At 46.1% G+C, this 23,147-nt stretch overlaps 1 protein-coding gene across 1 annotated transcript in view; it reads left to right on the top strand.

Annotated features, from left to right (window-relative positions):
- The window catches only part of FAT2 (FAT atypical cadherin 2), a gene marked incomplete at both ends in the record, with an annotated part of 65,183 nt that extends 47,540 nt beyond the window's left edge, over positions 1 to 17,643 (top strand). Inside the window, 5 exons of the mRNA XM_082651634.1 lie at positions 1,366 to 1,511; positions 12,025 to 12,466; positions 14,896 to 15,049; positions 15,587 to 16,044; positions 17,105 to 17,643. Of these exons, the coding sequence (XP_082507760.1) occupies positions 1,366 to 1,511; positions 12,025 to 12,466; positions 14,896 to 15,049; positions 15,587 to 16,044; positions 17,105 to 17,643 (1,739 nt within the window). The remainder of the gene's footprint in view (positions 1 to 1,365; positions 1,512 to 12,024; positions 12,467 to 14,895; positions 15,050 to 15,586; positions 16,045 to 17,104) is intronic.
- Positions 17,644 to 23,147: the final 5,504 nt, after the last annotated feature.

The raw sequence follows: 23,147 nt of genomic DNA, 5'->3' as shown, positions 1-23,147 counted from the left end.
CATGTATCATAAGTGTACAGCTCAACAAGTGTTCACAAATCAAATACACCAGTGTAACAAGCCTAGATCAAGGTAATCACCTAGATCAAGGACCAGAACACGATCAGCATCTCAGAAACCTCCCTTGGGCTCTCTTCCAGTTGCTACACCCACCATGGGGAGATTTTTAAAATACAGATACCCAAGTGCCACCAGAGCTACAGAATCTTACTCACTAAGGGTAGAGCCTAGCATTCTGTATTCTAAAAGATTCTTCAGCTAATGCTGATACTCAGCCAGGTTTGGGGATTCTTGATCTAGATCATCTGCAATATCCCATCCAACAACGACCTACCCGAATGGAATTGCCAGCATCAGAGCGTTTTAGACGAACGGTATGACAGCATCTTACCATCTTGTAATCCCAAGGGCCTCACTTTCTGGTTCTTTCTCCTCCTTTTGGCCTGTGTTCCCTCTCTTCAACAATCCTCTTCCCTAGGAATCTGGAGCCTGTACTGCTCATCCCTTCTCCTGACAACTGATAAGCTTATTCACACAGAGGTTTTAGGGATTTAATAACTGAACTCACTTCTGAGGAGGGTGGATTTAAAAAAAAAAAAATCTGGGGTGGGCATGGCTTAATATAACACAGCATGTCCCGAAGGAGTTTCCACAGAATGCTATTTCCAAGGGTTATGGGTACGAAGTCCACACTAGAGGGTCCCATGTTCAAATAAGCTTGAAAAACTCAAGTTTAGGTGAAGTCTCAGACTCCTCACTGTGCAATTCTGCATTAGCAATTGCTACGGAGGATGGAGCATATGGAAGTTTTGGCCACACAATTTATCACTACCTTCTTCCTTTACCACAGAAGTCTCTCGACTTCTCAGCAGCATTTCGTGTGGGAAGCGCTTACCCAAATGATTACACTCCTGATGATGAAGAAGATGTCTTGAGGCAAAAGCCCTCGTGGTGTCCCTGAAGTCACACACATATGCAAAATCCTCTCCAACTCAACCTCCTTCTTCCCCAAGTGATGTCAGAAATCACATGGAAAATATGGAGGATAGAAGTTTTGACTTGTGCACACTTGACTGATGACCTTTCTGGCTTGATTCTTGCTTTCTTAATGGTTTGAGTTCATAGTTTCTGATCCAGGCCAGGACCCAAGGCGAGGGTCCCTGGGGCCAGAGGAAGGTGTGCAGGGTGATGGCCCCTGTCTAACTGTGTGACCCTGGACAAGTAACCCCACAGCCTCGGTAAATTTCATCTGTAAAATGGAAGCAAATGCTTGCCACCCAAGGGTTGAATGAGACAAAGTCAGTTCCAGGGCTCCGTGGGGACCACTTTGTGTGGAGGTGACAGTGCCTCTGGTTGCTTTCACAGGTACTGCCGCGAGGTTCAGCGGTCAGAGCTTCGGGCGGTACAGTCTCCCAGAGGCTCAGAATGGGCACATCCGTTTCCGCCTGAAAACACTCCAGTCACAGGCCATCCTCCTGTTCAGCAATAACACAGTGTGTCTCTCCCTGAAGGTAAGGCACTGCCAGCCTGAGAGATTTCCTGTGGGCGTGCCAGGCTGGGGAGGTGGGGCGGCATGGGGGGTGGCCAAGAAGGGTCACTTCTGCAAAGAAACCCCTGCACGGTTTTCAGGGATACTGGGTGTGACTCTTAGGTAGAACACGAGACTTGCCAGCCATGAGAGCCAAAGCCACCCCACCTGGCAATACATGTCCAAGGACAACAGAGGTCAGGCGTTCTGTGGGATGACAGAGAGCCTCTGAAGATAGAAAGAGAGATGGGTAAGGCCACCTAGACCTGGTTGATGCTTTTATCATTTTTTGCTGAGTAATAGACCAGTGTTTTCCAAGATGGGTGGAAGGCTGGGGTACATTAAGGTACGTGGAATCCACGTGGAGGAAAATGAATTTCCTTTCAAGGGTCTTTTAGTCCTTCTGATTCTGTCTTGTAGAAAGTCTCAGAGTACCTGCCTGATTTTAACATCTCTATCACAGGTGTCCATCTCCCATTTTGACAAAGAGAAAGCAGACTCTGACAGCTAGTTAGAATTTAATCCATTCAACAAACATTTGTGGAGCATCTACTGTGCAACAGGCACTCTTCCAGGTGCTTGGGTCTCATCAGTGAAAAAGACAAAAACCCCTCCTAGAGCTTTCATCCTATGGTGGGAGACTGACAATAAACCAGAAAATTATAGAGTTTGTCCAAATGTGAGAAGTGCTTTGGGTTAAAAGAGAAAAAAAAAGGTTAAGGGGGATCAGGAATGTGGGAAGTTGCAATTTTACTATTATTATTCTTTAAATAAAAGAGAGAATTCTATTGGCTCATGTAATGGAAGAATCCAAGGGTTGACCTCAGGCTTGGGTAGATCCAGGTGTTCAAAGTATATCAACAGGATCCTTTTCCTTCCTGCTGTCAGATCTGCTTTTGTTCAGAAGACCACATATATCCCCCCAAGTAATGGCAAAGGTGGCCCCAGCAGCCCAGGCTTTCATTCTGCCACCAAGCCAGCCCAGCAGAAAGGGAGCATCTCTTTCCAACAGCGGTAAAATTCCCACCTCAGACCTTGATTGGCAGGTCTGAGTCATGTGACTATCCCCAAGGCTGCCAGGGAGAGGGGCCAGCCTTTCCAGAACAACATAGACTCAGTTGAGAAGGAGGCAGAGTGTCCCAAAAGGAAAAGAAGAATGAGGGGGCACAGTAAACACTATTGTCCACCCCTACCCTTGTGTACCTGTCCACCTGCAACGCGGAACCCTGCAGCAGCAACTTCACGGAGATCAGCTGCTCAGAGAGCAGGGCGGTGTGCAGGAGACGCAGGCTGCAGAATGTTTCTCTTCTACAGTCACAGTCCTTTTGTGCTTTTAAAGCTCTCAAATAAATCATAAGCCTGGAGGTCATGATTTTCATGGATAGTCTTCTTTATATTTTTCCTTTCCTGCTATATTATTATAAATTCTGAAAATAGCTTTATGGGTTTTTTTTAAATAAAAATGACAGATACTTATTGTAATAAATTTAAATGCTATAGGGAAATATACTGAAGAGAGCCAGTTGTTCATGGCAGGCTCCTGTGACCAGCACATGTGCATGGCTGAGCTCCCATTTTCGAATCCCTGCTCAGGCACTCGGTCCTTTGGGCCAGAGCCTCCATCTCACTACATCTCGATTTACTCATCTATGAAAATGGGACTCATCCTTCTAGCGTGGTCATAAGAAAGTACTGAGCCCTTGTTGTGCCAGACACCTTATTGCCTGTGTTGTAGAATTTAGTCCTCGAAAGAGCCTTGTAAGTGGTGACTGTCATCATCCTCGTCCTATAGATGAAGAAACTGAGGCTTGGGGGGATTCAGTAATTTGCTTATGACCGCACAGGCAGTAAATGGTGGGGCCTGGGCTAGGCCAACCTGCTCCAGCACCCGAGCTCTTACCCATTGCTCTGTACTCCGTGCGAATTACATAATGATTCAAGGAAAGCTTTTGGCACAGTGCCTAAAACAAAGCAAGCACTCAAGTAATTGTGTTCATTTTTTAAATAGTAATGATACTGATGACATAGTGCAGTTTTATACAAAAGGATGACACATTTGGTACAGTCTGTCTTTTTTTTTTTGTAACATCTTTATTGGAGTTAAACTGTTTTACAATGGTGTGTTAGTTTCTGCTGTATGACAAAGTGAATAAGCTATACATATACATACATCCCCATATCTCCTCCCTCTTCCGTCTGCCTCCCACCCTCCCTATCCCACCTCTCTAGGTGGACACAAAGCACAGAGCTGATCTCCCTGTGCTATGCAGCTGCTTCCTACTAGCTATCTATTTTACATTTGGTAGTGTATATATGTCCATGCCACTCTCTCACTTCATCCCAGCTTACCCTTCCCCCTCCCTTTGTCTTCAAGTCCATTCTCCACATCTGCATCTTTATTCCTGTCCTGCCCTTAGGTTCTCCAGAACCATTTATTTTTCTTTAGATTCCATATATATGTATTAGCATACGGTCTTTGTTTTTCTCTTTCTGACTTTCTTCACTCTGTATGACAGTCTCTAGGTCGATCCACCTCACTACAAATAACTCAATTTAGTTTCTTTTTATGGCTAATATTCCATTGTATATTTGTGCCACATCTTCTTTATCCATTCATCTGTCGATGGACACTTGGGTTGCTTCCATGTCCTGGCTATTGTAAACACAGCTGCAATGAACATTGCGGTACATGACTCTTTGAATTATGGTTTTCTCAGGGTATATGCCCAGTAGTGGGATTGCTGGATCGTACGGTAGTTCTATTTTTAGTTTTTAAGGAACCTCCATACTGGTCTCCATAGTGGCTGTATCAATTTACATTCCCACCAACAGTGCAAGAGAGTTCCCTTTTTTCCACACCCTCTCCAGCAGTTATTGTTTGTAGATTTTTTGATGATAGCCAATCTGACTGGTGTGAGGTGATACCTCATTGTAGTTTTGATTTGCATTTCTCTAATGATTAGTGGTGTTGAGCATCCTTTCATGTGTTTGTTGGCAATCTGTAAATCTTCTTTGGAGAAATGTCCATTTAGGTCTTCTGCCCATTTTTGGATTGGGTTTTTTGTTGTTTGATATTGAGCTGCATGAGCTGCCTGTATAGTAGTTTTCTGGTAGCATCTTTAGGATTCTCTATGTATAGTATCATGTCATCTGCAAACAGTGACAGTTTTACTTCTCCTCTGCCAGTTTGGATTCCTTTTATTTCTTTTTCATCTCTGATTGCTGTGGCTAAAACTTCCAAAACTATGTTGAATAATTGTGGGGAGAGTGGGCAACCTTGTCTTTTTCCTGATCTTAGTGGAAATGGTTTCAGTTTTTCACCACTGAGAACGACGTTGGCTGTGGGTTTGTCATATATGGCCTTTATTATGTTGAGGTAAGTTCCCTCTATGTCTACTTTCTGGAGGGTTTTTATCATAAATTGGTGTTGAATATTGTCAAAAGCTTTTTCTGCATCTATTGAGATGATCATATGATTTTTATCCTTCAATTTGTTAATATGGTTTATAACATTGATTGATTTGTGTATATTGAAAAATCCTTGCATTCCTGGGATAAACCCCACTTAACCGTGGTGTATGGTCCTCTTAATGTGCTGTTGGATTCTGTTTACTAGTTGTTGAGGATTTTTGCATATGTTCATCAGTGATATTGGCCTGTAGTTTTATTTTTATGTGACGTCTTTGTCTGGTTTTGGTATCAGGGTGATGGTAGTCTCATAGAATGAGTTTGGAAGTGTTCCTTCCTCTGCTATATTTTGGAAGATTTGAGAAGGATAGGTGTTAGCTCTTCTCTAAATGTCTGATAGAATTTGCCTGTGAAGCCATCTAGTCCTGGGCTTTTGTTTGCTGGAAGATTTTTAATCACAGTTTCAATTTCAGTGCTTGTGATTGGTCTGTTCATATTTTCTATTTCTTCCTGGTTCAGTCTTGGAAGGTTGTGCTTTTCTAAGAATGTCTATTTCTTCCAGGTTGTCCATTTTATTGGCATATAGTTGCCTGTAGTAATCTCTCATGATCTTTTGTATTTCTGCAGTGTCAGTTTTTACTTCTCTTTTTTCACTTCTAATTCTGTTGATTTGAGTCTTCTCCCTTTTTTTCTTGATGAGTCTGGCTAATGGTTTATCAATTTTGTTTATCTTCTCAAAGAACCAGCTTTTAGTTTTATTGATCTTTGCTATCATTTCCTTCATTTCTTTTTCATTTATTTCTGATCTGATCTTTATGATTTCTTTCCTTCTGCTAACTTTGGGGGTTTTTTTGCTCTTCTTTCTCTAATTTCTTTAGGTGTAAGGTTAGGTTGTTTATTTGAGATGTTTCTTGTTTCTTGAGGTAGGATTTTATTGCTATATATTTCCCTCTTAGAACTGCTTTTGCTGCATCGCACAGGTTTTGGGTCACTGTGTTTTCATTGTCATTTGTTTCTAGGTATTTTTTGATTTCCTCTTTGATTTCATCGGTGATCTCTTGCTTATTTAATAGTGTATTGTTTAGCCTCCATGTGTTTATATTTTTTGCAGATTTTTTCCTGTAATTGATATCTAGTCTCATAGCGTTGTGGTCAGAAAAAATACTTGATACGATTTCAATTTTCTTAAATTTACCAAGGCTTGATTTGTGACCCAAGATATGATCTACCCTGGAGAATGTTCCATGAGCACTTGAGAAGAAAGTGTATTCTGCTGTTTTTGGATGGAATGTCCTATAAATATCAATTAAGTCCTTCTTGTTTAATGTATCATTTAAAGCTTGTATTTCCTTATTTATTTTCATTTTGGATAATCTGTCCATTGGTGAAAGTGGGGTGTTAAAGTCCCCTACTATGATTGTGTTACTGTTGATTTCCCCTTTTATGGCTGTTAGCATTTGCCTTATGTATTGAGGTGCTCCTATGTTGGGTACATAAATATTTACAATTGTTATATTTTTCTTGGATTGATCCCTTGATCATTATGTAGTGTCCTTCTTTGTCTCTTATAATAGTCTTTATTTTAAAGCCTATTTTGTCTGATATGAGAATTGCTACTCCAGCTTTCTTTTGATTTCCATTTGCATGGTGTATCTTTTTCCATCCCCTCACTTTCAGTCTGTATGTGTCCCTAGGTCTGAAGTGGGTCTCTTGTAGACAGCATATATATGGATCTTGGTTTTGTATGCATTCAGGTAGTCTATGTCTTTTGGTTGGAGCATTTAATCCATTCACATTTAAGGTAGTTATCGATATGTATGTTCCTATTCCCATTTTCTTAATTGTTTTGGGTTTATTATTGTAGATCTTTTCCTTCTCTTGGGTTTCCTTCCTAAAGAAGTTCCTTTAGCATTTGTTGTAAAGCTGGTTTGGTGGTGCTGAATTCTCTTAACTTTTGCTTGTCTGTAAAGGTTTTAATTTCTCAAATCTGAATGAGATCCTTGCTGGGTAGAGTAATCTTGGTTGTAGGTTTTCCCTTTCATCACTTTAAATATGTCCTGCCACTCCCTTCTGGCTTGCAGAGTTTCTGATGAAAGATCAGCTGTTAACCTTCTGGGGATCCCCTTGTATGTTATTTGTTGTTTTTCCCTTGCTGCTTTTAATATCTTTTCTTTGTATTTAATTTTGGATAGTTTGATTAATATGTGTCTTGGTGTGTTTCTCCTTGGATTCATCCTGTATGAGACTCTCTGCACTTCCTCGACTTGATTGACTATTTCCTTTCCCATATGAGGGAAGTTTTCAACTATAATCTCTTCAAATATTTTCTCAGTCCCTTTTTTTTTTCTTCTTCTTCTGGGACCCCTATAATTCTAATGTTGGTGCATTTAATGTTGTCCCAGAGGTCTCTGAGACTGTCCTCAATTCTTTTCATTCTTTTTTCTTTATTCTGATCTGTGGTAGTTATTTCCCCTATTTTATCTTCCAGGTCACTTATCCGTTCTTCTGCCTCAGTTATTCTGCTATTGATTCCTTCTAGAGAACTTTTAATTTCATGTATTGTCTTGTTCATCATTGTTTTTTCTCTTTAGCTCTTCTAGGTCCTTGTTAAACGTGTCTTGTATTTTCTCCATTCTATTTTCAAGATTTTGGATCATCTTTACTATCATTACTCTAAATTCTTTTTCTGGTAGACTGTGTATTTCCTCTTCATTTGTTTGGTCCAGTGGGTTTTTACCTTGCTCCTTCATCTGCTGTGTATTTCTCTGTCTTCTCATTTTGCTTAAATACTGTGTTTGGTGTCTCCTTTTCTCAGGCTGCAGGTTCATAGTTCCCGTTGTTTTTGGTATCTTCTCCCTGTGGTTAAGGTTGGTTCAGTGGGTTGTGTAGGCTTCCTGGTGGAGGGGACTGGCACCTGTGTTCTGGTGGATGAGACTGGATCTTGTCCTTCTGGTGGGTAGGACCACGTCCAGTGGTGTTTTTTTGGGTGTTTGTGACCTTATTATGATTTTTAGGCTGCCTCTCTGCTAATGGGTGGGGTTGTGTTCCTGTCTTGCTAGTTGTTTGACATAGGGCGTCCAGCACTGTAGATTGCTTGTCGTTGAGTGCAGCTGGGTCTTAGTGTTGAGATGGAGATGTATGGGAGAGCTTTTGCCGTTTGATATTATGTGGGGCTGGGAGGTCTCTGGTGGACCAATGTCCTGAACTCAGCTCTCCCATCTCAGAGGCTCAGGCCTGACACCCGGCCAGAGCACCAAGACTCTGTCAGCCATATGGCTCAGAAGAAAAGGGAGGAAAAAGAAAGAATCCAAAAAAAGAAAGAAGCCCAAAGAGCTTTTGTTAATGTGAGTTATATCTAGTGATGTTTACCCTGTTAGAAATTAAAACCATGAAACATTTAAAATAGCTGTTATTAATCCATTTAGAAATGAGTAATAAGCCCAATTCATGTTCACATAAATAACATAATTTTTGAAAAGCAGTATTTTAAAAATTACTGATAATGGCATTGTTTTACATCTTTGCAAATCTCTTTCATGTCTGGCTTAATAAAATATAGCTGGATTCTCCTAAATGCTTCTATATTCAAAAGAAAGAAAGAAAAAGTAATAAAATAAAGTTATTAAAATTAAAAAAAAATATTAAAAATAAAAAACTTTAAAAGTAAAGAAAGAAAGAGAGCAACCAACCAAAAAACAAATCCACCAATGATAACAAGCCCTAAAAGCTATACTATAAAAAACAAAACAAACAAAAAAAACCAGACAGACAGAACCCTAGGACAAAGGCAAAAGCAAAGCTTTTGGGAAGTCTGAGGTCTTCGGCCAGTGTTCAGTAGGTGTTCTGTAGGAGTTGCTCCATATGTAGATGTAGTTTTAATGTATTTGTGGGGAGGAAGGTGGTCTCCACATCTTACTCTTCCACCATCTTGAAGGTGCCTGGTACATTCTGTACATTCTGCTTTTCTCCCTCAATGAAGATGAGCCTCTAACTGTTATGTTGTCTACCAAGCCAGAGTGGAGGAGATGATGCTTGCATTCTGCCCTTTTGTGGGAAGTAGCAATTTTAAATAAGGTGGTTAGGGAAGGCTTCATTGAGGTGATAATTGAACAATAATTTGAAGGGGGTGAGGTAGTTAGCCATGTAGACTTCTGGGGGAACAGCATTCTAGGTAGAGGGTATAGTCATTGGCAGGAGATTGCTTGGCATGTTTAAGGAACAGCTCAGATGTCAATATGGCTTGAGTGAAGTGAGCAAGGGGACAGTAGTAGCAGGAGTTGAGGTCAGAGATGTAATAGGATGGGGTCATATCTATAAAGGTCTCATAGGCTATTTAAGGACTTTGAGTTTTATTCTGAGCAAAGTGGGGGGCATTAGAAGGTTTTGAGCAGAGAATTAACATGGTGTGACATATGCAAAAACGGTCCTTGTGGCTACTGTGTTGAGAATAGATTTTAGAGGAACAAAGATGGAAGTGGAAAGACCCAGCCAAAAGGCAGTAATTCTGGTGAGAGCTGATGGCAGTTTAGATCAGGGGAATGACAGTGGAACTGGGAAAAAGAGTTCAGATTCTGAAGAGATTTTGAAGGTAAGGTCAACAGGACTTCCTGATGAACTGAATAAGGGCTGCGAGAGAAAGCAAGGAGTAAGATGTTGACCTGAGCAACCTGAAGGAATGGAGTTGCTGCCAACAGACGCGGGCAAGGATACAGGTGGAGTAGGTTGGGGAAGGAGGATGACCAGAAGTTCCGTTTTGGACATATGAGCTTGAGATGACTGTTAGACCTACTAGTGGAGCTGGACAAACAAAATCTAGTGAGAAAGGTCTGGGTGGAGATGAAGATCTGGGATTCTTCCACATATACATAGTATTCAAAGCCATGAGACTGGGGAGATCACCAAAGAGTGTAGAGTGAAAAGAGAGTAGACTAAGGATTTATCCCTGAGATACTCCAACACTGAGAGGTTGGGGAAGAGGAGGATCCAATAAAGGAGAATGAAAAGATACAACCAATGATGTTGGAGAAAAACCAAGAGAGTATTGTATCTGGGAAGCCAAATGAGGGATGTGTATCAAGAAGGAAGCAGTGATTAGCTGCATAATATGCTGCTGAGAGGTCAAGTAAGATGGGAAGTGATATCAATCATTGAATTTGGCAACACAAAGGATGCTGAGTGCCCTGACACCAGTGGTTTCAGTGTCATGGTGGGTGGGGGTAGAATTTTGCTGCAAAGGGAAAGCAAAGAAAGAAAGTGCTATCTGGCAGGAAAAGTGCATTCAAGAAAACTTTGTTTTTTAAAGATTAGAACAATAACAGCACGTTTGTATGATGACTGGGATGATCCAGTAGAGAGTGAACAAAGATGTAGGAAGGAGAAAGGAAAGTCAGTGGCATCTTGTCCTTCAGAAGGTAAGGGGGGTGGGGTGGGATCTAGTGCATGAATGGAGAGATTGGCTTTGGACAACGTGGACAGATACGATGGTGAGAGTGCCTGGAAGTTTCCATCTGATTGCTGAGAGCGAGGATGGGGAGAGAGACATTAAGGGTCTGAGGAGAGAGAAGTTGTGAAAATAGTCATCTGAGAGAGTGAGGGAACTAAGCAAGATAGTACGATTGTTGGGTAGCATGAAGGGCTCATTTGAGACTCATGGTCATGAAATTAAAGGGAGACCAATAAGCAAAAGCTGTGTGTTTTTCTCCAGCCATGTTCAGCTCCATGATACTTATATATAGAGGGAGAGTTGGATTTCACCGGATTTGTGTATTAGCCAAGAGAGTTCTACCAAGTAAAGGAGGGACAGGAGTTTGGCTATGGAATTTAAGATTGGTAAGGAGAGGAATGAGGACATTACAGAGGGGAGAGACAGTGAAAAGATGGAGGGATCAACAGATCTGTGGTCCTAGGTAAGTGAAAGGAGTGATTTAATGACAATGTTTTGTATAAGTTGTACTTATATTTGTCATTGTCTTTTCTTAATGGCAGGTTATATTGGTTTTCTATTTACTGTAATAATACTGTTTTCTTTTTAAGGAAATAAAGGTATAGGTAGAATTCAACCAGAGCAAAAATCAGGAAGATGGTGTACAAATGTCCAGCTTCTGGAAAACACTGGGTTAGACCTTCACATTTCACCCAGAGAAAGCGCTACCTAACCCAGAGTGACAGGAAAACTATTTGGCCACAAGTAGTCCCATTTCTCGAGGGTGAAGGGAACTAAAATGTTCTAACCCAGTGATTCTCAGACTTTTTGATTTTGGGACTTTTTATACTCTTAAAAATAATCGAGGATCATAGGGAAGTTTTGTTTATGTGGGTAACAGCTATTGGCATTTTCATTATTCGAAATTAAAACTGAGAAGTTTTAAAATAACAAGAAACCCATTACATGTTAACATAAATACCATATTTTTAAGAAAAATTGTTCCATTTTCCATAATTAAAAAAAGAGTGGTATTGTTTTACATTTTTGCAAATTTCTCTTACATCTGGCTTAATAGAAGCTAGCTGGCTCATACCTACTTCTGCCTTTATCTGTTGTGATAGCACATGTCTAGAGATCACCACTGTATATTTGTAACAGAATCAGAGTAGAAGAGGCAAATAATGTCTTGGATTACTATGAAAATAGTTTCACCTTGTAGATGCTCTGAAATCGTCTTAGAGACCCACTTCAAGAACTGCTGAACTGTTGAGTAAGGGAGTGGGGGTGAGAGGGAGGTTTTTGGTATCCCTGAAGGCTGAGGAGTATAGAATACTGGAGAGGCCTGTGAAGAAGAATCCAAAAGACAGGGTCTTGATCAGCAAGGCATCTCTGGGCCTCAGTTTCCTCATCTCTGAAATGGAGATATCATCCCCGCCCAGGCCATCCCACGGAGAGCGGCGAGGGCCAAATGAGACCACAGAAGAGCACTTTGAGGGTTTCTATACTCTACAAATACAATGTCTAAAACAGCCTTGAAAATCACCAAACACTACCCCTCCTATCTGTGAAAATAAACTAACATTCTTTGCACTGGCAGCTTCTGAGCAGGGATTTTTTAAGTACTTCTTGGCTTTGCTGATGGCCATTTGGATTTTCTTTACAGCTGGTCGATGGAGTGCTCCAGCTGGAATACCATTGCCCAGGTGGCTTCTACAGAAATCTTTCTTCCCAGTCTCGTGTGAATGACCAAGAGTGGCACTCTGTTCTGGTGGAGGAGACAGATACTTCCGTTCACCTGTCGGTTGACAGTGCAGCCAACGCCTCCCTTGCGCTCCCAGAGAATTGCTGGAGTCTGAGGCCTGAAAGGGACCTCTTTCTGGGTGGCCTCGTCCTCTTGCATTCTTTCCCAAATGTCTCCCAGGGCTTCGAAGGCTGCCTGGATGCTGTCATGATCAACGGAGAGGCGCTGGAGCTGCTGGCCCATGGCAAGAACGTGGCGGGCATGCTGGAGAGGCGGGCCCTCACCCAGTGTTGCCTCCACAGTGACCAGTGCAGCCAGAACCCGTGTCTCAACGGTGGAAAGTGCTCACAGACCCGCGGGGCAGGTAAGGCTAGGGCTGACCCTGAGGCTTATCCCAGGAGGCTCTGCAGAGGACCCTGCCAGGTTGAACTAGCAATCGTGTATCACCATAGAGTTTACCAAGCCGATTCCTCCACCACAGTCCTATGTGGGAGGGAGCGGGGGTGGGGGGCGGAGAAGAGAGCCATTAAAGCTCCATTTTACTGCTCAGGAAACCACTGGGCTACGTAAGGGATACCCAGAGAGGTAAAGGAACGCACCCAAGGTCACAGGGCTGCTAAGCGAGAGGCGTGCTCAGGGTGTAGATCTCAGGGGAAATAGCCGCCTCTTCCCCTTACTGTCTGGTGAGTAACGAGTAGGGATCTGCTAGGTTTACACCAGGGGAGGCCAGTAGTCTTCTTTCACCCTCAACAAGAACTATCTTTCTTTCTCCTTTTTTTTTGGATGGGGGAAGGGTACGAATGGGGACCTCTGATGTAGAAGGCTGTAGTCATCACACATCTCAGTGTCATCATTGGTGCGTGCTAAGTTTCTCTCTCCCTCTCTTTTTTTTAAAATTTATTTTTGGCTGCGTTGGGTCTTCGTTGCTGTGTGCGGGCTTTCTCTAGTTGTGACAAGCAGGGGCTACTCCTCGTTGCAGTGCGCGGGCTTCTCATTGCGGTGGCTTCTCCTGTTGCGGAGCAGAGGGTCTAGGCGTGCAGGTCTCAGTAGTTGTGGCTCATGGGCTCTAGAACGCAGGCTCCAGTAATTGTGGCGAATGGGTTTAGTTGCTCCGCGGCATGCGGGATCCTCTGGGACCAGGATTCTAACCCGTGTCCTCTGCATTGGCAGGCGGACTCTTAACCACTGCGCCACCAGGGAAGCCCAGTTTCTCTTTCTTATTGCCCTTTATACTCCACTGCCTTCTCCCTTCCTCAAACCCATAGGCAAACGTTTAAAGTTTTAAAATGAGTTCTTTCAAAATGTAAGAACTGTTTTTCACATGCTTGAATTTCTAACTTATATAACTGGTATATCATGTTTTACAGTTTTCCATCCACGCTGCCACGAGTAATTCTTATTCATTGCTTTTAATTGAGGCTCAATACTCCAAGGCGTGCACGCGCTCACCTTTCCCCTCTGGACTCTCCCAGCAATGGACATCCCACCTCCATCAACAATGCTGCACTGAACATCCTCCCACATCATGTTACAAACCTATGTGAGAACTTTTCACACATACACACATACATACGCACCACCCAGAGACGGAATTCACATACTCAGAGTATGCAAATAGTTACTTTGACTAAATCGGGTCAGACTGCTGTCCAGCATGGCCGCAGCAGTCTGTACTTCCACCAGCAAGTGCGAGAGATTCCTAGGCCCCTACATCTCTGTCAACACTTGGCATTCTCCCATTTTCTAATCTTTGCCTGACAAATAATACTGTCATTTCTACCTAAGATACCCAAGGAGTCCATCACTTCTGCATCCCCACCGCCATTGGTCTGACCCCAGTCCCCATCACCTCTCTTCTTTTCTTCTGCACCAGCCACCTCCCTGCTCTCCTGCTTCTCTCCCTCCACTAGCATCTTCCAGCAGGGCACCAGAGAGATCTTTAAACAATGTAGATATGAGCACATCGCTTTCCTGCTTAGAATCTTGCAGTGGCTTCCCCTTGCCGTTCAGATGCCGTTCAGATGGAGTCCCAATTCCTAATTCCTGCCTGTGGGTCCTATGCCCTGGCCCCTCCCACCTGCTGGTCCACCCTGGTGACATGCCACACCCTCTCCTCCAAACCTTTGCACACGTTCTCCTCTGCCTGAAACATCTTCCTCTTTGCCCCCTTATCTTTTTGCCTGGCTAATTTTTACTCAACCTTCAGGTCTCAACTAAAATATCACCTCCTCCAGGAAACCTCCCCTGGTGCCTAGTTTAGGCTAACTCCTTTCCACAATGCTTCCCTTCAATAAAACTAATTTTTATGATAATTACTAATATACTGATATTATCTATAACTATCTCAGTTTGAACCCCCAAATTGCCATTTGCTTGCTGTGTGACCCTGAGCAAATGGCATGCATTCCCCGAGCCTCATTCCCTGACCTGCCATCAACTTGTACCTGTCCCTGATGAGGACAATAACAGTAACCAATCTCAGGGCTGTCGGGAGGATCAAACGAGCTAATACATGAAGATTCTTAGAACAACGATTACAATAAATAGTGTTGTCTAGGATGACGATACTCATTATTATCCTTTAGATGCCTATTCTCTGTAGTCTGTAAGTTGTTTGAGGGCAGGGATCCAACCATCTTGTCCAGCAGGGCACCAGTGCCTACCACGGTGCATGTGGCAGAGAGAGGCACTCAATAACTAAGTGTGAACACTGGGATCTGCGAACACACGAGAACCTGTCCCCTGGGGCCACTGGACCAGAGTGCTCTCTCATGGCCCTGCCCTTCTCCCCAGGCTACGTCTGCACGTGCCCCTCACAGTTCTCCGGGAGGCACTGTGAACAAAGGAAGGAGAACTGCACTTCGATGCCCTGCCTGGAAGGTGGAACTTGCATCTCTTCCCCCAAAGGAGCCCCCTGTATCTGCCCTCACCCCTACATGGGAGACAGGTAAGCACAGGAGAGGTCCCCTGCCACTGGTTCCTCTCCCTGAGTGTGGCACCACTGGGGGATGACCTCTGCACTCTGACCCCTAGAGAGGCCAATGGGCAGCCAGGGGCTGAGTGCTCTGGTTACCTGGCTTCTTGGCCTTTTCCACGTGTCAAGGCTTCTCTCTCCCACCACCTGCATCAGAACACTCTGGGAGGGGTGGTGCTCGTTAAAAAGACAGATTTCCCAAGCCCTATTCTGAACCTACTGAATTGGACTCACTAAGCTGGGACCAAGGAATCTGCACTTTCTACCAGATTTTCAGGCAGTTCTGATCTTTGCTGAAGTCTGAAAGTAGCAAAAGTTCTTATTCTCTTGCTCTGGACCGTGACTTTCCAGAAAGCGGCCTGGGGGTAAATTACTTTTTTTTTTTTTTTGGTGGGAAATTGGAGAGGCAGGCTTGAGTGCAGGGGTTTTGATCCCATACATCTTTTAAGAGGGGACGTGGCAAGGGCAGTATAGTGACTCAGTCCCCTGACTACTTCTCTGTGTCCGCAGGTGTGAAATGGAATCAAGGGGCTGCTCAGAAGGACACTGTCTTGTCACCCCTGAGATCAAAAGGGGGGACTGGGGACAGCAGGAGATTCTGATCATCATAGTGGTCCTACTGGTCATTGTCATAATCTCTACTGGGCTTCTCTTCTACTGCCGCCGTTGCAAGTCCCACAAGCCCGTGGCCATGGAGGACCCAGACCTCCTGGCCAGGAGTGTTGGTGTTGACACCCAAGCCACACCTGCCATTGAGCTCAACCCCCTGAGCACAAGCGCCTGCAACAACCTGAACCAAGTGGAGCCCAACAAGACCTCAGGTCCAAATGAACTCGTCACTTTTGGACCCAGCTCTAAGCAACGGCCAGTGGTCTGCAGCGTGCCTCCCAGACTCCCGCCGGTGGTGGTCTCTTCCCACTCTGAAAATGAGGCCATCATTAAGAGGACCTGGTCAGGCGAGGAGATGGGTCAGTACAGCCCACAGGCCCTTAGCTTCTGGGATTGATGGAACAGGGTAATAGACTGAAACACTCCATTATCTGAGCCACCATCCAGTCCATGAAGGGACGTGGTCAAGGTCACGGTGCACTAGTGGGCTGCACCAGGTCCCGGGTCTCTGGACTCAAGAGTCTGTGCCTCATTCCGCGGTACCATGATCTACTCCTCTAAATTCCAAGACATTCCACAGGATTGATGTCCATGGCAGAAACCTGTAGACCCTGGATGGGGTGGGTAGGATCCCTGAAGTGAAAAGGGGGCTTCTGTATATTTATGCTTTTCTGGAAAGGGAAAGAGAGGCAGTTGTCCAAGCTTCTGGCTGCCCAGTCTAGAGGTACAGTAGCCTTGGGCCAGACCTAGCTGACCCAGAGGAGGGACCTTCACCCCCTCTCATCTTTGGCTCAAAAGGAGGTGAATTTGTAAAGCACTTTATATTTTCTGGCTTATTCAGTAATAGTTAAAACAAGTATTTGCTCTTTCTGCAAATTGGGTCCCATAACTGGGACCCATAAAGCCACAGTGACTTATTCTAACTTACCCAACTATTCAGTAGCAGGGACAGAGGTAGGACCAAGGAGGCCTGGTCTCCAACCTTCGAAGTCACATCTCATTTAATCACCCTCTGTGACAGATGCCATCACACCTCCTAGTCCAAAATATGTGTTTGTTTCCTTCAATTAAGGAGACAAAACTCACCAGTAGGACTTGGGATAGAGCTGCTGTCTCCAGGAATGGGGGTGGGATGCATGGAGCCATTCAGATTCTTCCCTTATCCACTGACCCTTGGATCAGTGGCACAAATTTACAAGATGGGCTGGCTTTGAGTTAAACCTCTGGCTTTGAACTTGACCCCATTGGATTCTAGATATTAATCTAAGCCGCCAGAGACAACACACAGACGGGCCACACACCCACCGACTCCTCGGCCCATCTGTACCACATGCTAAGTCATGTAGAGCAGCTCTAAGGCCAGTCGGAGCTTTCACCAGGGAAACTCAGAGCTCACCCTGTCTTGCTGTTCCCTTTCAGTGTACCCAGGTGGAGCCACAGTCTGGCCCCCAACTTACTCCAGGAAGGAACGCTGGGAATACCCCCGCTCCGAAGGAACCCCTGGCCCTCTGCTGCCATCGCCTCGCTGCCACCGGAACCCAGCTGTGATGCCGGACCCCACTGCCCTCTACGGGGGCTTCCCCTTCCCACTGGAGATGGAAAACAAGCGAGCACCCCTTCCACCCCGTTACAGCAACCAGAACCTGGAAGATCTGATCCCCCGACGGCCCCCCAGTCCCCGGGAGCACCTGCTGGCCCCCTGTCTCAACGAGTACACAGCTATCAGCTACTACCACTCGCAGTTCCAGCAGGGAGGGGGAGGGCCAGGGCCCTGCCTGGCAGAAGGGGGCTACAAGGGGGTGAGCATGCGCCTCAGCCGGGCCGGGCCCTCTTACGCCGACTGCGAGGTAGGGGGCGGTCGTCCCACGGGCCGGGGCCAGCCCCAGGCCCCCCCCAACTATGAGGGCTCTGACATGGTGGAGAGTGATTATGGGAGCTGTGAGGAGGTCATGTTCTAGCTGCCCTCAGACGGAGGCAAGGGGGAGGCCGAGGACTTGGCGCCTTCCCCTGTCTGGCGGGGAGCGAGTTGAGCATGGCTGGGAAACTGGGAGGGAAGCCCCCATACCCAGTCCGGGTTGCCACATCTTGAAATGTGCTCTTCCAGACCCCCAGCTAGTCCCTGAGGATGGAGGGAAGCTGAGGGTAGAGCTCCAGAAACAGCACTAGGGCCCCCGGCAGAAAGGGTGTGCACAGAGCCGTTACCCTGGACACCCAGGAAAATCTGACTCCTGGGATGGGTAAAAGGCAGTGTGCGTCTCCCTGACAATTCCTAGGGAGTCAGGGCCTGAACGGGCCTGTCGGGCACATTCTTAGACCTGCCCGTTGCTGCACACTCTGCAGGCCGAGGTGGGATCATGCCTCACAGGCAAGCACCACAGCTGCTGAGAGACAAGGTCCAAGGTCACCGACCCTGCAGGGCAACAGGGTGTCCTCCTAGGGGCTGAGAGGTGAGCAGCAGGGGAGCAGCTACCACATGTCACTTGTACGCCCTGCCTGCCTCGCTGCAGAGTCTGCTCCATGTCAGGCACCGAGCCAGGCATCAGGCATAAGACAGTGAACTATGGCAACAAGGGTTCCCAAGGAGCATCACTTGGCCTCAGGTTCCTGGAGGTCCCACTCCTCTAATCTAATTCCAAGCACCTTGAGCCTCCTCTTTAAGTCTGACTTAAAGCCTGACTTTCTACTAGCCAGGGCCTGCCAGGATCTGTGCAGCCCCTGAACCGTCTTTGTTAAAGAATTCAGACCTCATGGAACTCTGGGTTCGTCAGCCCAAGTTTCGCAAGCACTTTGGGCCAAAGGCAAGAAGGACATCATTCTTCATTTTTAAAAAAATTCTTAGGCACTTTTCAACCTTGCTGTCTGGATGAGTTGCCCCAAAGGGATTTTTCTTCCATAGACACAAGGAAGTCGGAACTCCTATGCAGGGAAGGGTGGAAGCAGGGAGCCGGACATCAGGAGTATCCTTTCCTGCCCCTCTGTTTCAGAGGCCTGCCAATCCAAGTGTTACCTGCAGCGACTCAACCCTATGCATGGAGGGTCATTGTGGGCATGTGTCTGCACATGTGGGTGCTTATGTACAGTACGTATGTACACATGTGCAGAACATATGTAGCCCGGAGTGGTAGGGACCAGAGACTTCTGGTGGCCTTGCCACTCCCTCACCTGCCAACCCCTGTCTCTGGTCCACTGCCTTTTCATGTGTCTTGCTTCTGGAGACAAAAGTCTAAAGGAAGAGCAATAGCCACTCTTACCCATAGGGCTGCTGCCTCCAGCACGAGGGAGCTGTGTGGGTGACAGGGTGTTTGTGTGCATGGTTCATGGCTGTGCGGGCGACTGTGAGCGTGAGTGACGGGATGCCTGGTTTTACTGGACATTTGTGGTTGTTGTTTTTTTTTTTAACAATAAAATATCTTTTTTACTGTTATTTTCCGTGTCACTTAGGCTGTTTGGTCAGGGGAAGGTCACAAGGGTCTACAGGCCCTTCCAAGCTGAGGTTCGTGGAATTTGGGGGCTGGAAGGGGCCCCAGAGGTCATTAAGCATCATGATTCTCAAACCTTGCAAAATGGCTAAAATACATATCTCTGAGGCCCACACATATAAAATCGGAACCTCTGGGAGAAGGGCCCAGGACACTATTTGGAAAAAAGTCCTCTAGTTCTGATACAACTGTGCATAGTTAGTGGACAAGTCTGCTAAGCAGAGGTGAATGAAAGGCCCTGGACAAGACTTCAGGACTGCTGACCGCCCCTCACCCCGGCCAGCACCCTTGGCCACACATCACACTGGTCAGGGAGAGGGGACAATATCGCAGGTTTGGAAGGCCAGCCTCCTGATGCCCAGAGTTAGCCTTTGGCGCTGCTCCACAGCTCGCCCCGAAGCCCAGCTGGACGTGAATGTCACCAGGCAACCTGGTCCGTGCGGGCCTTGAGGGTACAACACCAAGACTGGACAGTCCAGTCCCTGCCGACAGGCTCCCAGTGCAGGTGGGCAGAGAAGGCACGTCCATGGGAGGCACCACAGCAGACCGTGGCTCTGGGGTCCGATGGGCTCGGTTCCAAACTGCTGTGCCATACACTAACGTGGCCTCAGGCAGGTATGACCGGGCCTCTCACTGTTCAGTAAAATGAAGAGTAAATAACATCCCTATTCTCAGGGATAAGTTCAAAGAGCTTATAGCAGCATAAACAATAACTGGTGACCATCATGCTAGGGAACAATACTGGGTAGTATACAAATAGGATTAACTTATCCGAACTGTGCGGGAAATCACAAATAACCTAGTCCAGTGTCGCCCAAACTTCTGTTGCTTTGCCTAACACTTTTATGATTTTTTTCCTGATAGAATAACACCTGTACTATTATTTACTAAATTGTTTTTACTGCACTTAGATTTTAAAAAATGTTTTTATTCACCTTAAAAGGATAACATCCATAAAAGAAAAGATCTGAAAATTCCTATTTTTTGTAGCGCACATGAAGATACATAAACATTCTGGTTTTCACAATGACTCTCTAAGGCCCTCTAGATCATCTCTGGGAAACACGGATCTAGTCCATCTTTGTTCTCAATGTTCCTCACCCTGAGGCCTGCAGAGGAGAAGGGGTTTGTGTGAAGTTCCACAGGTAGAACTTCACAGCAGTGACACCACATTCAGGTCTGACACCAGCCTTGGCATCTCCCTAAAATACCACATGCTCTTTTCCTGGATGGGGAGCCTCTCTCCACCCAGCCCACCTCTGTCCCCACCTGTCCCCTCCTTCCCTTTGTCCTCCTGAGCCTGCACCTTCACGGATCAGCCACTAGAGGGCTCTCTGGGACCAAGAAGCAGAGCCGCAGAAGAGAAGGTTTTCAGGGAAATCCTCGCATCTCAAGGCACTGGGGTTCTGATTCCAAACGTCCTGAGTCTGACACAGCGTGACAGTGTCAGAGAAAGGCAGAGACCCAGAACTAGGCCTCCTGACCTGACCCAGGTGAAAACACAGCTCACCATAATCATCCTCACCACCACTACTGGCACTTGCTGTATGACAGGAGCTGTGCAAGCACTTGGCATGTCTTATCTCACTTAATCCTCACCAAAAACGCATAACGTAAGTACCGTCATCTCTGTTTTACAGATGAAGGAACAGGAGGCATCCAGAAATTAAGTGGCTTGTAACTTACAGTAGTGACTCAAAGTGAAGTCACCCAGTTCATCAGTGACAGGGTCAGGATTCAATCCAGGGCTGCCGGACTCCAGAACTATGCCTTACATTTGGGTTCGTGAAACCAATTATAAATACAGGATATCAGAAGACTGAAGAATAGCAGAAACTAGTCCAAGGATCCAACTGAGTTCAGAGGTCAAGAACGTCACTATAATTCTAAGTGGTGTTAACAGCTGGAATGTCTGCTCAACCCCAGGGCTCAACTCCAGACCACCCTTGTAATCCTGCATCCAGTTCTGAGGCTGGGCCTTAAGAGCGACACGGTAACCTTGGGCATTGCTAGAGGAGGGCAGCTAGGAAGGGGGCGGGGCTGGGGGGGCGGCGAGGACTCACAACCACGTCGCACGAGGAAGGGCAGCCGTAATCCACCAGGGGCACCTGTAATCCACCAGGACCAATGGCAAGGGAATTGTGAGACAGCTCTTCGGATGGACAGCCTGCACTGCCGCACCATCACACGGAGTTTCTCAAGGCCTTATGGAGAAGGTAGATACATCTTCCAGGAATCAGAGCCGTGCTCTGGAGGGACACACATCAGGTCTTGTGGGGACAGCCGCAAAAAGTGAATATCTGGGGGTAGAAGAAGGGCAGACAGAGCCAAACCACTCTCATGTGGACTGAAGATTATAGAGATTCTATAAGATAGAGGGGGAAAAAGATACAGTATGTAAAGTTTTGAGATATGGAGTGACTTGCCCAGGGCCCATGCTGGTCCCATAGAGAACAGCTGCCCCATCCTCCTGGTGCCACACCATGAATGGGTGAAACGCCTGCCTGTGAAGACACCGGGCCCAGGTGCAGAACAACAGCCCACGCTGCAGCATCTGAGGACAGGCTTTGGGAGTTCTCGGTGACTTTGCCAGCTCCACCTTGAGGAGAGGCACAGGCTGTGGCACCGAAAGAAGAGCAGCATCATTCTCAAGGACAGGGCTGGGGAACGACAAGCCTTCTGAATTTTCTCATGATTCCTCAACAGACCTACAAGGTCCAACCAAGGAAAGTGCTTGGTTAGATCAATAGGAAACTCAAAATTAATAGAGTGATGTCAACTCCTCACAGGCCGGGACACCATTCTCTCCTGAAGGAGACGACACTGAATTTAGTAACCAGCCAATTCCAGATACACGATCAGCCCCACAGACTGGCACTCATCCTGATCCCATCAACACCGCAATCAACTCGTGATCTGGGGAAGTGGCCAAGTCGTCACATCTCTCTAGCATCAGTAGCGAGGAGGTTAACCAGAGAAGCAGTGTTACAGCATCACCAAGAAGGAAGCCATAAATTCTGACAGAAGCGGCCAGGGAAGGTTCTAGAGAGCAGCAGCCACTGGAGCGGGGTCTTAAAGTTGAGCTTCAGATGGAGCACAGGGAGAAGGGCCAGCTGGGCTAAGAAAACAGCCCAAAAGGAAGGCCTGAAGGTTTTCAGTATTTCCGCAGTGCTGGGTGGTTCTGATGGGTGGGAGTGGAGGGACTGTGGAGCACAGGGCGGGGAAAGCATCCTGGGGTCGGAATGTGGGAGGAGCTAGGTACCCAGAGCAGGGCCTGGAGATACACTGTGTCCACCCAGGGATGTGAGGGGAGGAGTGACAGAATCAGGTAGCAGGGAAGTGAATCCTTCGAGCAAAAACATGAGGTCTGGAGTCAGACAGACCTGAGTCCACCATTTAGAAAATGTGTGATCTTGGGGACTTCCCTGGAGGTTCAGTGGTTAGGACGCCGCGCTTCCGCTGCAGGGAGCGTGGGTTCAATCCCTGGACAGGGAACTGAGATCCCGCATGCCGTGTGGTGTGGCCAAAAATAATAATAATAATAATAATAATAATAGAAAATGTGTTATCTTGGGCAAGTCATTTAACCTTTTATGCCTCAGTCTGAAAAGTGGGGATTATTACCAGCACCTTCCCTCACTGGATCTGAGCACCCAAGAAAATAATATAGGTAAAGTGCTTGGCACGGTTGGCATAGTAAATGTTTAGGAGATGTTAGATATTTTATCACTGCTATTAAAGAGGCAGATCTTAAAAAAAAAAAAAAAAAAAGAGGCAGATCTTTTCAGAGTATCCATGACCACACACCTTTGTTCCCCAGCCAAGACAAAAAGACATCCCCCCAGCTTGGGGTAGTTAGGGGCTAAGTGTATTAAGGCAGTGGTTCTTGATGGAGAGGGTGGTGATTTCCAAACATACCCCTGCCCCAACACACACACACACACACACACACACACACGGACCTTTGACAATGTCTGGAGACA

Source organism: Grampus griseus (genome assembly GCF_964374135.1).
Source record: "Grampus griseus genome assembly, chromosome: 3".
NCBI lineage: Eukaryota > Metazoa > Chordata > Mammalia > Artiodactyla > Delphinidae > Grampus > Grampus griseus.
Note: the sequence above shows the minus strand (reverse complement) of the source record. Positions and strands in the feature narration are given on the sequence as shown.